The sequence below is a fragment of the Lepisosteus platostomus genome, chromosome 10 (assembly GCF_059453375.1).
Source record: "Lepisosteus platostomus isolate fLepPlt1 chromosome 10, fLepPlt1.hap1, whole genome shotgun sequence".
Classification (NCBI taxonomy): domain Eukaryota; kingdom Metazoa; phylum Chordata; class Actinopteri; order Semionotiformes; family Lepisosteidae; genus Lepisosteus; species Lepisosteus platostomus.
Genome location: NC_142620.1, coordinates 6596908 through 6611128, shown reverse-complemented (window position 1 = coordinate 6611128; position 14221 = coordinate 6596908). Strand labels below are relative to the sequence as shown.

The following is a 14221-nucleotide window of genomic DNA, read 5'->3' as shown; positions in this document are numbered from 1 at the left end:
GATTGATACCATTAAATTAATCTAAACAACAAAGGGAAATAAAACTACTCACTTCTCCCTTCAAATGAGGAGCTTTTAAATGCTTGTTTCACTAAGTCCATTCACTCCTCCAAAAAAAGAGGAAGAATTACCACAACTGATTTTCCCTGCTTGTGAACTAATTTTACACACTTTCAAGTCTGAATTTGCCCCACTCATCGCTAGTGCACGGGGTAGCTCAGTGATAGTGATCGCTTGCTTCTGGGCCAAAACATCTGCATGTTACTGGAAAAAGAAAGTCCCAGTTAAAGATGTGGTGTAGGGGGTCAGTTTAGACACCTGCAGGGAGGAGAGCCCTACCCCCACGCTGTCCGACTCCTAGATACTGTATGAGGAGAAAGCAGGATTCTGGGAAGGGTCTTAATCTTTAATCGCACAGCCTGAATCCCCTGCATTTGTTCAGGAGTCAGGACTTTGTCTTGCATCAGAATTGCTAAGCGTATTAAATCTTTACTAACAATGCTAGCCCATTACATAAAACAGGAGAAGTTGTGGATTGGCAGTGTCTTAAAGGAGTGGAGTTCTTCACATACTGTAGGTGTGCAGACTGTTGTGTAATTCTGGAATCCATGCTCAGTGCCAGCAGACCCCAGCAGAGCTGAACAATGGTCCCTTTACAATTGGTCTGGATGTAGTGAAAAGTGAGTCCTGTAAACATCCCGTAATTTACTCTATGTCAAATGTAATGAGTCATATTTTTATTACAAGGAAAACAGATCTTGGCAGCCAGTCTACAACTTCTGGTTAAACACATCTCATCGTTTTTACTGGGCTCAGAGCAAAACATTTCAGGCTAAGCCCTTAAACACCTCCAGACAAAAAATAAAATACAAGAAAACAGACAGTCAAATAGGGAAATAGACATGAATATCTTAAAGTAACTGAAGAACATGTCAACAGCATGTGCTAGCTACATTTGAGCATCTGGAAATAAACGAGATCCGGTATCTTGTCACACAGGTTTTTTTTAGAAACAGTACTAACCGATGTGGTTCACTGACTACTGATTCTCTTCACAGTATATTCTTTCATCTGGTGGAGTGCTGGCACTGTGGCTGAGGATGTGAGCCTGTGGCTGGAAGGTTGCTGGTTCAAATCCCATGGCCAGCAGAGGACTCCTACTCTGTTGGGCCCCTGAGCAAGGCCCTTAATCCCCCCTGCTCCAGGGGTGCTGTATAAATGGCTGACCCTGCACTCTGACCCCCAGCTTCTCTCTCCCCGCCTGTGTGTCTCACAGAGAGCAAGATGGGGTATGCAAGAAGACAAATACCTAATGCAAAAAATTGTATATGGCCAATAAAGTGATCTTATCTTGTCCCAGAGTAAATCCAGAAGAACAACACATTTCGCTATAAGCCTGTTGCAGATAATAATGACACATAAACAGCTATTTGGTCATTCTGTTCTGAAACATCGGCACTCAGTAAACGGCGATGAGATTTTCCAGACCAAAACCATGCTAATTTGCAGATGCTGACACACTTTTACTTTTGAGAGGAAAAAATAATTTACTATATCAATAAATCATTTTTCTCCATTTAAACCTGTGTGACAGTCTGCTATTTAGACTTCCAGTGAAGATTAAGTAAAGTGAAAACTTGGCAACGTCTTAGAAAAGGTTCCTATCAAGTGTTTATTAATTGAATGAACACATTGCTAACATTAAAGGTTCTCTATTAACAAAACAGACTCCCATGAATGGATAACGATCATGATACATTCCGTACCGACAGCTTATTAGTGACTTTATTGCCGATGTGTAACACAGCCTTAAACTGAGACTGAAAAGAAAGTGTTGCAGGATAACAGCCCTCTGGTTTAGAGTACCTTTGTATTTTCAGATTCCGGTTAACCAGACAGAGGAGCTGACTCATTAGGAATTCACCACACAGCCAGCGTCGCTGTCCTTTCTTTTCCCCAAATAAAGAGCAGTGCTTTGTGATGCAACAGACTGTTTCCATCGCACAATTTAGCCTGGAAATGATTTGCTGCATCTTCTACAGGGACAAGGATAGCAACTCATTACAGTAGCACTACAATTAGAGCTCGTTAGGGAGGGGGTGGCACAAGGGGGGTTAATACAGGGGACTAAGGTGTGGTCCCGGAGAACCCAGTCCTGTTTTTAAAGATTGGCAACACCTGTAAGCCATTGATGAATCAAGCAAGAGCTATGGTAAATCAAGAGAAGTCTGAACTGTGAGGGCTGAGGACTACTTGGAATGTAACCCTAAATGTTCCATAAATGACTTAATTGAACAAAATATCAGTTTAATTAATCACAATGGAATTGTTCCACATCTTCAGAAATTGGTGACTTTTTTAAAATTCCCTACAAAACCTACTGGATTGGGGCTCTCTAGTACCAGGGTTGGATATCCTGGGTTTTAGGGAATATCATTCACTTTTTCTTTTCCCCTGCAACATACTGTACTTTAAGTTTTTATATATTTTTTTTTTTCTCAGATCTGAAAAAGAAACAGAAACCAAACCAGGCCTGAGCTGACCTTATCTAACAGGCAGACAAGTATAGTAGAGCGGAGGCCAGCATTTTACGCTGGGCACGTTGATCTGGCTGAAGAACTGGCGGTTTCTCGTCCCCCTGCTGCCCGTAGTGTGCTTCAGCTCTTCCAGGCGCTGCAGAATGGCCTGCCTCTCCTGCCCTCCCGTCAGCCCCCGGAAGAAAAGAATGGCAGAGACGTGTTTCCTGCTAAAAAACCCCAAGACAGAATAGAATCACAGGACGTGCAGATGTTCTGAGGTAGACGCTAGCGTAGTTGCTGGATCAGCGATGCATCTGTACAAGGGAAAATGCGCCACGGACAGACCGCGTGCACAATATTGTGTGTTTGTACGTTTCAGCTTCACACACAGCACTGTCCATTTTACACACTGTAGTTGCACCTGCTGACCACGTGCTCTGGGCCGCCTGTATCTAGTTGGGTACTCTTTTTACGTTTTCCGAAAATGACCTAAATTTCCAGACGAGCGTATCGGACACTTTTATTTTTGATTCCATTTAAAGAAAAACAACCCCATCAGGGACAGGAAACGTAATCGGCTACAGGCTGATCCACAAAGATTCCCCTAAATGTATTTCTTTTCAGCTTTACCAGGCCACGTTGCCGATTTCCCCATCGGGAATCCCGTTTTGAAACTGACGGGCTCTGTATCTTGCAGTGATAAAAGACCTCCTGGGAACACGACAACTGTTCTGCGATGACCTGATAGTACAGTTCTGTCATTTACTCAGTAAATACTGCAATCATCAGGATGTTTTGACTGCCTTGCCTAGGAAATTGTGTTATTAGTTGTTTCCTATTGACATTATAAATAATTTAGAGTTTTGTAATTACCTGTATGTAATTATCACTTGGGAGTAGTGCTATTGTCTCAGTTTTATTCCACAATTCAGTGCTCATCTTCTTCATTTCACAAAAAGCAAGATTTCCTATCAGATCAGTCCTCAGATTTAACAAGCCAGTACTTCTTCATGGGCACCTGTGTTTAATGTATGATTTAGGCTGAGTTTGTAAATACACATGACACATACGTGTCTGTATTTATGCAGTAGACTTCCCTCCAGGTCTGTGTAAAATTAAATTTTTGAGATCTGTTAAGCCAAAACTAGTCTCTACTGTATGTGATGGGAGTTGAATTCACAGGTTTAAGTATTGAGGTTTGTTTTGTGTGGTCAATCTGATTTGCCTCTGTACATAACTGACCAGGGATAGGATAAGACTGTATAAGAAACAATACTGATATTCTTAGATTACTAACACAAGCTCAGCTCCCAGCTGTGAAGGAGAAATTGTAGCTAGTCTTTATGAACCCTTTGGTTTTGGAGTTGTGATGTGCTGCACAGATCTACCCTTTAAAGTTCTGCGTTCTGCCCCCTTGCAGGTTTTCTTTGACCTCCACCTCCTTGGCTAAAAAAAGCCTCACTGGAGAATTTTAACTAGCATTCCAACAATTACTTCATCTATCCATATTCTTCAACGTGGGTAAGAAACGGAAATCGTTCCACAGTTTGCAAGGAATTTCTCCGGGAAAATCCAGAATGATGTCATCCCGCTCCCCCACCTTCCTCCTGTCCTGATGCGTTGCAGGAACAGCGAAGCCCCTGCTGGCAGAGGGCCCTGAGCTCTGCTGCAGAGTTTGCAGTTTCTGAGCAGCACACACACTACTGCAGAAGAGCCGTCAGAAACAATGAGGCCGTGGTGTTAACTTCCATTTTCCACTGGAATGTCTGCCCTCCTATTCTGGGGAATAATGATGGTTTTGTTTTTGTGTCTACTTGTACCACACAATTCGAAATGCATTGAGTTTCCATACAGCTCTTCTCGTGAAAGCTTAAGGCTGCTGGGGAAAAAAAAATAACCCTGTGTTTGCAGATATGAATCACTCTACACTGTGAGCACCTGAGCTAAGTGAACAGTGAACAGAGCTGGGCTGTTTCTGATCAGGCAGCTTCTGCCTGCTGAAAGAGGCTGGGGAGACACAGCATTTCTTATTTCTGCATAACAGATTCTTGTGCCCCTGTGCTCTTTTGGATTACAAACCCTTCTTCTGTTTTTGAAATTAGAATGGAAATTTATAGATATATAAAAAATACACAAAACTTTAACTGGTAAGCACATTTGCACGGTTCGCTTTCAGCCAAGGATTTCTGATTTCAAAATGCTTGGGGTGTAGAAAGCACTTAAAAACCCAGATGCTCATTTTAAAACAAATCTAGAGAATCTGGGATCTAGTGTCCAAGTGTACAACTGTCAGGTGAGGACATCCAAGCTAAAATAGAAACTATTGGAAACAGGCTGTACTAAGCAAGAAAGCAGAACCTGTCTCTTCTTGTTGTAGGCTTCCATTTATATTGTTGCTTAAAACAATAGCTGTAAGCCCAAACTAGTTTATTTCCTAGTGAATTGAGTATCTTTGACAGGCATTTTCACAGTGGATTTTAGCCTATGTCTGTTCGTTAAACTTGCTGGCTGTAGTGTCCTACACCTTGAACTATCCTACATGACCCACACAAAGCCTTGTGCAAGACCCTTTTATATAAATTCAGAATTGCTGATTATTTCTGATCTATCCTTCTGATGTGGAACTGCCAGCTGTGCGTTTCCTTCTGTTTTGGATCATGTCTACAAAGCTCTCAGCTCTTTGACTCAGTGGGTTGGGCTGGCCAGCATACCTGACGTCAGGATAGTCTGTGACCAGCAGTTCCAAGCGGTCCTTGATGTCACTCTTATTCTTCATCCCAATGATGTCACAAAGGTGTTGGCCCAGTGGGCGGAGCCAATCACAAGTCGTTCCCTGGGGAGACAAGCATTGTGACCCTGATTGCTACAATATATTCAGATTTGAAAAGCAAGTTTAGATTTGGGATTTTATCCGCAACTACAGTCCTTTCAGCTTAGAGCACCAATGAAAGTCTGTCTGCCTGGATGAATTTTATTATTTAACAGAGTACTTCAGAAAACAATAAAATAAAAAATGGTGAAAAGAGGAAATCATAGTGAAATTTATCCTTCTGTGCATTGGTATAGCAGAAGGCTGCAAACCTCCGGTAGTTTCTCTGTATTTTTGCTATTAAACATAAAAATTATTTGGGAAGTCTTACGTATAAAAGAAGTTAGGAAACGATACAAATGGGATGCCATTTGGCACATTCTGCTCTTGATTGCTAGTAGCTAGTGACTGCCAGTGAAGGAATATGTACAGGAAGCTACATATTATTTTAACAATGAGAAATGCTAATAAAAGGAAAGGCGCATAACTTCTCCACTTTAAAAGAACAAAAATAAACTAAACAAATCAGCATTCAGCACTAGTACATACTGTAGGAGTTACAAAAAATAAAACCAAATCTGACCTATACCAGCATTTATTTCAGTATTCTCCATCCTTGTTATATTTTAAGGCTGTAATACATTATTTCCAGTAACTTATGCAATGCAAGGGATTCTACAGGGCTTCTAGTTCCTCAATTACAGATTGTGAAAATTGTTTTTGTGCATTGTAATCACAATCCAGAATAGACTCTCCTACTCTCTAGGAGGTACCAGATCCCCTGTAGAAAGCCTAAGATAGCCTTTACTTCTTTTATACCGAAAAGCATTACATTGTTGAATAATGAAAAATTGTTTGCAGGTAGGGAACTAATTATTAGTATGATTGTTTTTACACTTTTTATAAGCTAGCCTGTTTTTTAACCTTATGGTGCTGGAAGACGTTTGATTCAGTGATGTGTTTGAAATTGTATTGTGTATTGTGCATTGCATTATTGTTGGATATGTTATATGTTTATGATCTTGTGATGTGCAATAAAGATTAACTCAGTTCATGTGTGGAAACTTTAGCCCAGAGTGCCCTGCGAGTCATGTGAGACACTATAGTCTGTGAACAGTGTGGTAGGAAAGTTATCCTGTGCTGAAGGAGAAGTTAATTTCTGATGAGTGGTTAAGCAAAACGTTCCCTGCATTGCTACACAAAGGCCCAAACAATGTAACAGCAGTGGCATCATTGCACAAGAGGGTGAGTCCTGGGTTCGTGTCACTGCCGATGTTTCAGAGCAGCTCTGTGGAGAGACAAAGGGCTTTCTAGTTTCCAGGGGAGTGAAGTAATGATCAGGCATTTTAATCTTTCTTCACGGACCCTTAAGGACTCGGGCTCTGTAGTAATGCAACAGGGAGCTGAGCAAATAAGGAGTTTCCCAAAGCAGCCTTTGTGAAATCTGCAGGGAATTCGCAGTTATCAACTCACCAAGTTATCGAACTCCTTCTGCAGCTCCTCCCACTCCCCCCTCATCTTCTCTGCTGCCTTTTCGTGCTTTCTGTTCTTGCAGGAATACTCATTCTTCAAGACCTGCGCTACGTACGCTTTTGTCATGTGGTAGTGGACATCATTCACAAAACTCTGGTTTGGGGAGACAATCAGAATTAAAAAACTGTTAAGAGATCAGATATTTTCGCTCTGTCTGCACTGGCAAATGTAGCCTTTATTTAAGGGAATAAAGCATCGGGCTTCAAAGGTATCCTTGCAAACAATCCCAAACTGTGTTGTAAATTAGAACTGGTAGAAGGGGAAATACCTCTATAAAAACATAGACTGCACGTGAAGAATTTCAGAAAGGGCAAAGGATGAAGTCAGAACAACAACAGATGTTATTCGCTTTGTAACTGAAACAACAAATCTGAGTAATTTGCTTAAACTTTGGATTTCCTAGAAGAGAGTTCAGACTAGAGTTCAGTGATAAGAAGGCTTTTCACAATACTCTATGAGGGAGGGTATATTGCATGTTTTAGAAATTTCAGCAAGATCAGCATCCTATCTTTCATGGCTACTGTACAACCAAAACAGTCCCCAGGCCTCATTGTGGAGTGCCCCTGTATCTTCTGATTTTTAATTCTGACTGAGCTTTTTATAACCACCTCCTTTCTTCAGTTCAACAGGGATGAATGAGGTCATTAGCACAAAAATCCTGGCACAGATGCTGGGATACAGATCCTCCTTCACTTGGGTTTATGGTTTCAAAGACCTGCTTGAACCTACTGTAACCAGCAGGCCCATGCTGCACGAAAGAACACTGATCATGAAAGTGTGTGATAGTGTCATTCCCACCTGTATCTGCACCTCAGTAATTGATAACATTGTTCAGCAACCTACATCGGCACAACCGTGTTAAACCAAGTCGAAACAGATTTCTTGCTTGCTGTATTTTTGTACAATGACCTGCCTAGAAATCGTTTTTGTGAGACTAAATCCTGCATTCAGAAACTGATTAAAAATCAATGGGTTCAATGAGATGAACGGATTAAAAGCTGAACTGTAAGGAATCCCAGAAGATGCAGGAGTACCCTAGCACCACGATTGGGAAATACTGCTTTACTCTACAGGGGTGTCCAGTCCTGGTCATGGGGGGAGAGACTGTGTCTGCGTGTTTTTGTTCTTAATGAACTAAACCAGCTGGTTGCTGCCTTAACTGGACCAATGTAACAGATTCTCCCAGCTCTTCAGGTGCTGCTGCTGTGAAGTGTCACGATTGTAGTACCTCCCCCTTAAGGGCGCTCCGGCTCTTGCTTGTTTGCCTCATTCCCCGCACTTGTTCCTTGTTCTCGCCTCCTTCCAGCTCCCCTTAAAAGCCAGGCGCTGACGTTAATCCGGGCTCTGCATCTGATCTCCGTATCATGCGAGTCCGGGACCTACGCCTGGTCCCGTTAAGGTTTTATTTTCTGCCCCCGTTTTCTCCCGCTGGTTCCAACCAGTTTTAATTAAACAATCAAAGAGATTAATGTTTAGAGACCAGTTTTTAATCTCTTGTTTTTGATGGATCACCTGGCCATGGACTTTGGCTCTGTTTTGGATTCTCCTTTGGACTTCTTCTAGGATTGTTTGCCTAGGCAACACCTCCCCCAAACACCAGTGCACCAAGGACACGCCCCCTGTTTTGATCCCCTTTTCCTGCATGGCTTTTCCCCCCCGTGTTTCTCACTCTACCCCGGGTTGTGTCGTCCGCATAGGGTCTGGAAAGAACTGTTCGTTACATAAAGAGACAGAAAACCAGCAGGGACACATGCCCTCCAAGACCAGGATTCAACACCCCTGCTTCAGAACAAACAAATTGGCTTCCTCAGTGAAGCCAACTAAGGCTGGTGTCTACAGCTCCGGTCCTGAAGGGCTGCTGTCTCTCCTGGTTTTCATTCCAGTCGATTCGATTCAATGCTTAATTAGGAGGAATTGCATATCTTTGCTCATTAGTATTTTAAGGCTGTCTGAAAAAATCTGTAAGAGTGTGAGCCTTCAAGAACAGGCTTATAGATCCCTGGTGTTTCTGCACCCCAAGAGCGCAGAAACTCCGGTGTAAAAATAGCTGTGCATTTGTTTTCCAAATCTAAATAAACTGCTGCTCGTTTTTGAAAACTACATGTAAGTAAAAGAAAGCAAATCCCTTGATTTCTCTTTTCTGTATGTTGGGCTCAGCTGGGTTTGCACCTCCATAAATGTGCAACACTCCTGAGAAAATGATGAGCAAATTACATTCAGGAGCAGACATGTCTGGAAATGACCTTCCTAGCCTCCTGTGTCCTGACAGGGTTAGGATGTTGGGACTGGAGGATGCAGAGTTGGTCCCGTGAGACTGCAGGGTGGCCTCTCATGCGTCCTGTCAATCACCTGAGCAGATTGCAAAGACACTTCCTGTCATCCCCTGTCATGCCCACGGAATTCTGTTGATTAGTTTCCATGGAAACACCAGCTGTTTGCTGTCTTAGTTCCTCTAAATAAAATTCTGGGCCATTCAACATCCCAGCATGTTTTCAGTTTGTGAAAAGCAGTTTAATCAAGGCTTTTAGAACGTTTTAAGCCTCCTTACGTTTTATGTAAAAAGAATAGGATGTTTGATGATGGAACTAGGTATGTAGGGATTATCTACAGACTTTTATCACAGACTTTCTGTATAGATGAGTTGCATGATGCTACAATACATCTAATGCAAACCAAACCATATGGACTTTCTTTTCTGTAAACATAAGGCTGTGGTCAGGGCCTAAAGTTGTTGTGTTTTGGGAGGAGACTGTTTTGTACTCATTTCCTCCAGATGTTGAGTATTTGTATGGTATGCTCACTATAGTTTTAGAAGAGCTGTAACACCGAGCCCCTACATAAGAGAACTGTAGAGTCTGGAATGCATGTAACTGTACAGAGGAGTGAAAAATACGAAGGTTTTGAAGCTGAGACTTAACAAGCACCAATGTGTGGCATGATTAATGTTTAGAGTTGGAATGTGCTCAGAGCTCTGATACTCTGATTCATACTTTGTTTTTTAAACTGAATCTGGCCTCTTCAAGAACATAGAAATATGGTTGATGTTGAAAACAGCTTAGGTGTCTTGAATTAAACCTGAATTAAAGTATCATTGTTGAACATCTTAGTTTATAGATACAGTGAGAGGGAGAATGTCATTTTGGACTGCATGTTTTCACTCCACTTGTGGAAATGAGACTTTGTCGGGTTATTCTGAGTCAAAGTGCAAACCACAAGACAGCACAGAATTACATCTGGTCCATTTTTTGTGGTCACCGTCAGGGCTGAAATGAGGAAGCAGCTCTGTCATGCACGGCCTGAGTAACTATTTAAAGGACACATTTCATTTTGCATGCATGTGTGCGTGTGTACAGAACACGTCGCATGCTTGTTATCTCATGATGCAAAAAATGTTTTGAAAAAAAATTTACACTTGAAAAAGGTAACTGAGCTGCTACATTTTAATGATTTTGAAAGACGATTTATACTGCTTTGATTTTTATTATCTGCTCGTGAACTGCTCAAAAACTGTATTGCAAGAACTGCACCCTGAAGCAATGAAGTCTGTACAATTAGGACCATGTGGAGCACATTCCCCTACACAATGACAACACACACAGAGCACTGTATTGGTGCAAAGTAGGACCAGCTATGTGCAATTCTAACTGGCATGCATATCAACACATGACACAGAAATGCATGGCCTTCCATATTGTTGTTTTTGTCTGTGCAACACGATGAGTTGTACCTCTCCAAATGATCCATCCTTTTAAATGTCAGCCAAGCGCACAAGCATCCTGTCTACTTGGAAAAGGTTCTGCATTACATTGCTCTAATCCCGGAAATACAAGCCCTGTCCCCCTCACCTGAAGGTACGGCTGTTTCATCCTGCGACAGTGCTGAGAGAGATCCTCAATTCTTTCCACTATCTTCTGGAAATCATCGCTGCTGGACAGCCACTTCTTTGTCATTAGTTTCCTAAAGTGGAGCTGGAAAGGGACAGCACTTTGTTCTGACAGACTCTTTACAGACGATCCTTCAAAATCTAAATAGCATAATACACTGAAGGATGAACAATTCTGTGATAACCACTAAGGGTGTGGAGTGCAGTGCAAAGAGAGATGGAAAGGTTCTGTAGAAACCATTCCAGAGCAGACTTTTACTCCCCTATTAAAGAATGTGATGTAAAGACTAATCTGAAGAATCTCCTTAAATCAACTGTATGTTATTAGCTACATAACACATCTCATTAAACTTCATGTAGTGTTGGCACATTCTCTTGTACTTTCGTGTGAGAGATTGAAGCCAGTCAAGTCTGCGAAGGGGCAGTTTACATGTGGCACTGTAAGAACACCCTGAAGTCCTCAGGATAATGGAGACTTCTGAGCAGTGAGAGAATCCCAAATTCCTCTCACCTCTGTCTCCCCCTTGAGATGCTCCAATAGAGACTGGCCAAAGCTTTCTATCGTGGTATCTGTGTCCTTTACTAATTCCTCTACTGCGGCTGGGCTGGTTTCCTTGTATGTCTCCATGTGCTCTCTTGGGAAAAGAGAATTTTGTCAGATTTTGCTCATCTTATGAAAAAGGAAACTTATTTTAGAAACCTACAAGATGTACAAGGAGAGCAAGATGGCAGTGCCGTGTTTTGACAGTAGTTTGATTAAGACTGACAAAGACCACAGTGTCAGTGTTTTACCCTGCGTCAGGGGATGATCTCCAGCACTTGTCCACTTACTAGTACAGTAGGTCCTTATCAGCATCTATTCAATAAAGGGATTGGAGGGAGTAACCTGTTCCCTACCCTTGCGTTATGCTGCTCTGTAATCAGTCCAGAGAACAGCAACCAGATGCATTCCTGGGCTTAAACTATCTGACAGTGATAGACTACAAGAGCTGAATTGTTTATGTCTTGAACAGAAAACACTGTGGGAGAACCTGACATTGACAAACTCAGCCCAATAGGTTTCTTCATAACCAACAGGGAAAGCAAGGGGTCACAAGCGGAAAGTACAGGAAAGTGAACTTAAAACTAAGAACGGGAGGCAGTTCTTTACACAAAGGGTTGTGGGAGTGTGGCACAAGGTACACAGCCATGTTGTTGAAGCAGATACCCTGTTTTTTTTTTCTCCAAGCATCGGCTAGATGGCATCCTTGGATCAATAAACGACTTATTACCAAACGGGTTAGATTGGACACATGTCCTGCTCACTTTGTTAATCTTTCTTGATCTGTGTCAGAGGGGCGATGCGGTGGCTCTGTGGCTCAGGACCTGTGCCTGTGGCTGGGAGGTTGCTGGCTCAAATCCCGCAGCTGGCAGAGGAATCCTACTCTGTTTGGCCCCTGAGCAAGGCCCTTCACCCCAACTGCTCCAGGGGCGCTGTACAATGGCTGACCCTGCGCCCTGACCCCCAGCTTCTCTCCCTGTCTGTGTGTCTCATAGAGAGCAAGCTGGAGTACTGTATGTGAAAATAAAAATTCCTAATACAAGGAATTGTATTTGGTCAATAAAGTGTCTGGCCTGCTTGATTTCTTATCCATATTTTATTTTAAACTATAAGTAAAAATCTAAAAATTATAAACTCAAAATCAAATTGTGAGTCCCACTTTTGAATTGCGATGCATCTCTAGAAAAGACTGCTAGCAGATACTGCTATTTTCTGCTGCACCTGAACATTGCCTGGGGTGTATCCTTGTCTTCTATGGGGGATCTGGGGATTGCCATGACATCTACAGATTTCTTCCTGGAAACCACGTGCTTTCTCGGATGCTAGCTGAAGCTGAAGCTAATGCTTTTTATGGAAAGGGCCTGCAGGCCGTGGGAATGCCCATCCCCCCGCCAGACTTACATTGTAAACAGTGCACATTCATTTCAGGAACTTTCCAGGATGGCTAAGTGCGTGCTGAATCTGTTGTGCTTGTGGGTAGAGGAAGATCTCAGCATGTTAAGTGGGACATTTAAGTGGAGCCTGGCGAGGAGCTGATCTAGGGTCTGCTGGAGAAAATCGCTGCATTGACACAGCCTTCTTCTCAGACAGCTGCGCCAGCTGGAAGTGCACATTGCTTTCATCTGATTCCTCATGTGAAGGTTTATGATAATATGTTGTAAAATCCTGTTGGAGTCGAAACACTGCTCCAGACACACACTGCTCCACACACTGCGGCAGAAAAGCACACACTGCTCCCCACGCACACACACCCTGCTGCAGACGCACAGACCGCTCCAGACGCACACATTGCTGCAGACTCACACTGCTGCAGACACACACACTGCTGCATACTCACATTACTGCAGACACACATATTGCTCCAGACAGGGATTGTGGGTGGAAACACCAGAATCTAAAGCATTTCCTTTGCTTTTTAGTGTTGCAAGGCAATTTCACTCTCTAGTATTTCTCCTAGCATGTGTTTATTCATTTCTAGGAAGAAGGATTACACTTCTGTTACACTGAGAGCAAGAATCTGTGGGTCTTTCCTCTGTGTAGCAGCAGCAACTTTCTTAGCTCCTGGTATGAAAGGCCTGTCCCTCTGATGTCTGGAGTACCTGGGCTTATCCTTTCTCTGTCTATGTAGATCGCTTGCTTTTCCCAGTCACATGTACTGTGTAGTGGTCTTTTGGGATTCATCCCAGGACTTGAGACACAGTTTTGTCCCTGCCATATTTACGGGAGCTTTGCTTCTTTTAATTTGACATTTGCTCTGTCTGTAGGTACGTAGGAAGTGGTTTTATATGAGGTTGCTACAGTATGTATCAACCTGGTAGTTTGCTGTGGTGACAGCCTTTTTCTGCCACTCAGCAATTCCTGAGCTGGTCCTGCATTGGAAATAAAGCATTCTCTGCAGGTGTTCCTGCTTGGTAGGGTCCCAGTTTAGCACTGGTCTGTGTCTGCAATGTAGAAAGTTACAGTACTTAGACAGCTTTAGTACCAGGTGGCTTTAACTTTGACTTGTGATCCTACAGTATGTGGGCCTGAGGTAAGAGTTCCTCTGAGTTGAAAGGAAAAACAACTTCACATGTCAGAATGTGGACCTGGTGCCTTTGTGAATCCTTCTTCTTGATTCTAGAATCATGACCGATTCTGGTGAAGCCTAGATAATACAGTCTGTTATCTCACACAGCTGGTATTAATGTTCTCTGTAGCACTGTTTCTGGTCAGCCTAGTTTTCTCTGTGCTGATAAATCAAGTTTTGTTGACTCTGAGGTGCTCGTGGAACCTCTATAATTTGAGCACACAAATAATGAAGAAATGTGATCAATTACAACTGTATTAAAACTGGGGGAATTTGTTGGAGATTTTGGTGTGGTGGAAATACTGCCACCTACTGGTTAATCAACACAACTTACAGGTGCATTTAGTAGAATATCTTTATAATTTCATAA

General features: G+C 42.5%; 1 protein-coding gene across 5 annotated transcripts in view; it reads right to left on the bottom strand.

Annotated features, from left to right (window-relative positions):
- Window positions 1-715: 715 nt before the first annotated feature.
- exoc3l4 (exocyst complex component 3-like 4) overlaps window positions 716-14221 on the bottom strand; it is a 24069-nt gene continuing 10563 nt past the window's right edge. For all 5 annotated transcript variants that reach the window (XM_088647727.1, XM_088647723.1, XM_088647726.1 and 2 more), the window contains 5 exons: window positions 11256-11379; window positions 10707-10829; window positions 6802-6954; window positions 5231-5352; window positions 716-2746 (listed from right to left, as the gene is read on the bottom strand). In XM_088647727.1, the coding sequence (XP_088503853.1) occupies window positions 2545-2746; window positions 5231-5352; window positions 6802-6954; window positions 10707-10829; window positions 11256-11379 (724 nt within the window). In that variant the 3' untranslated portion in view covers window positions 716-2544. The remainder of the gene's footprint in view (window positions 2747-5230; window positions 5353-6801; window positions 6955-10706; window positions 10830-11255; window positions 11380-14221) is intronic.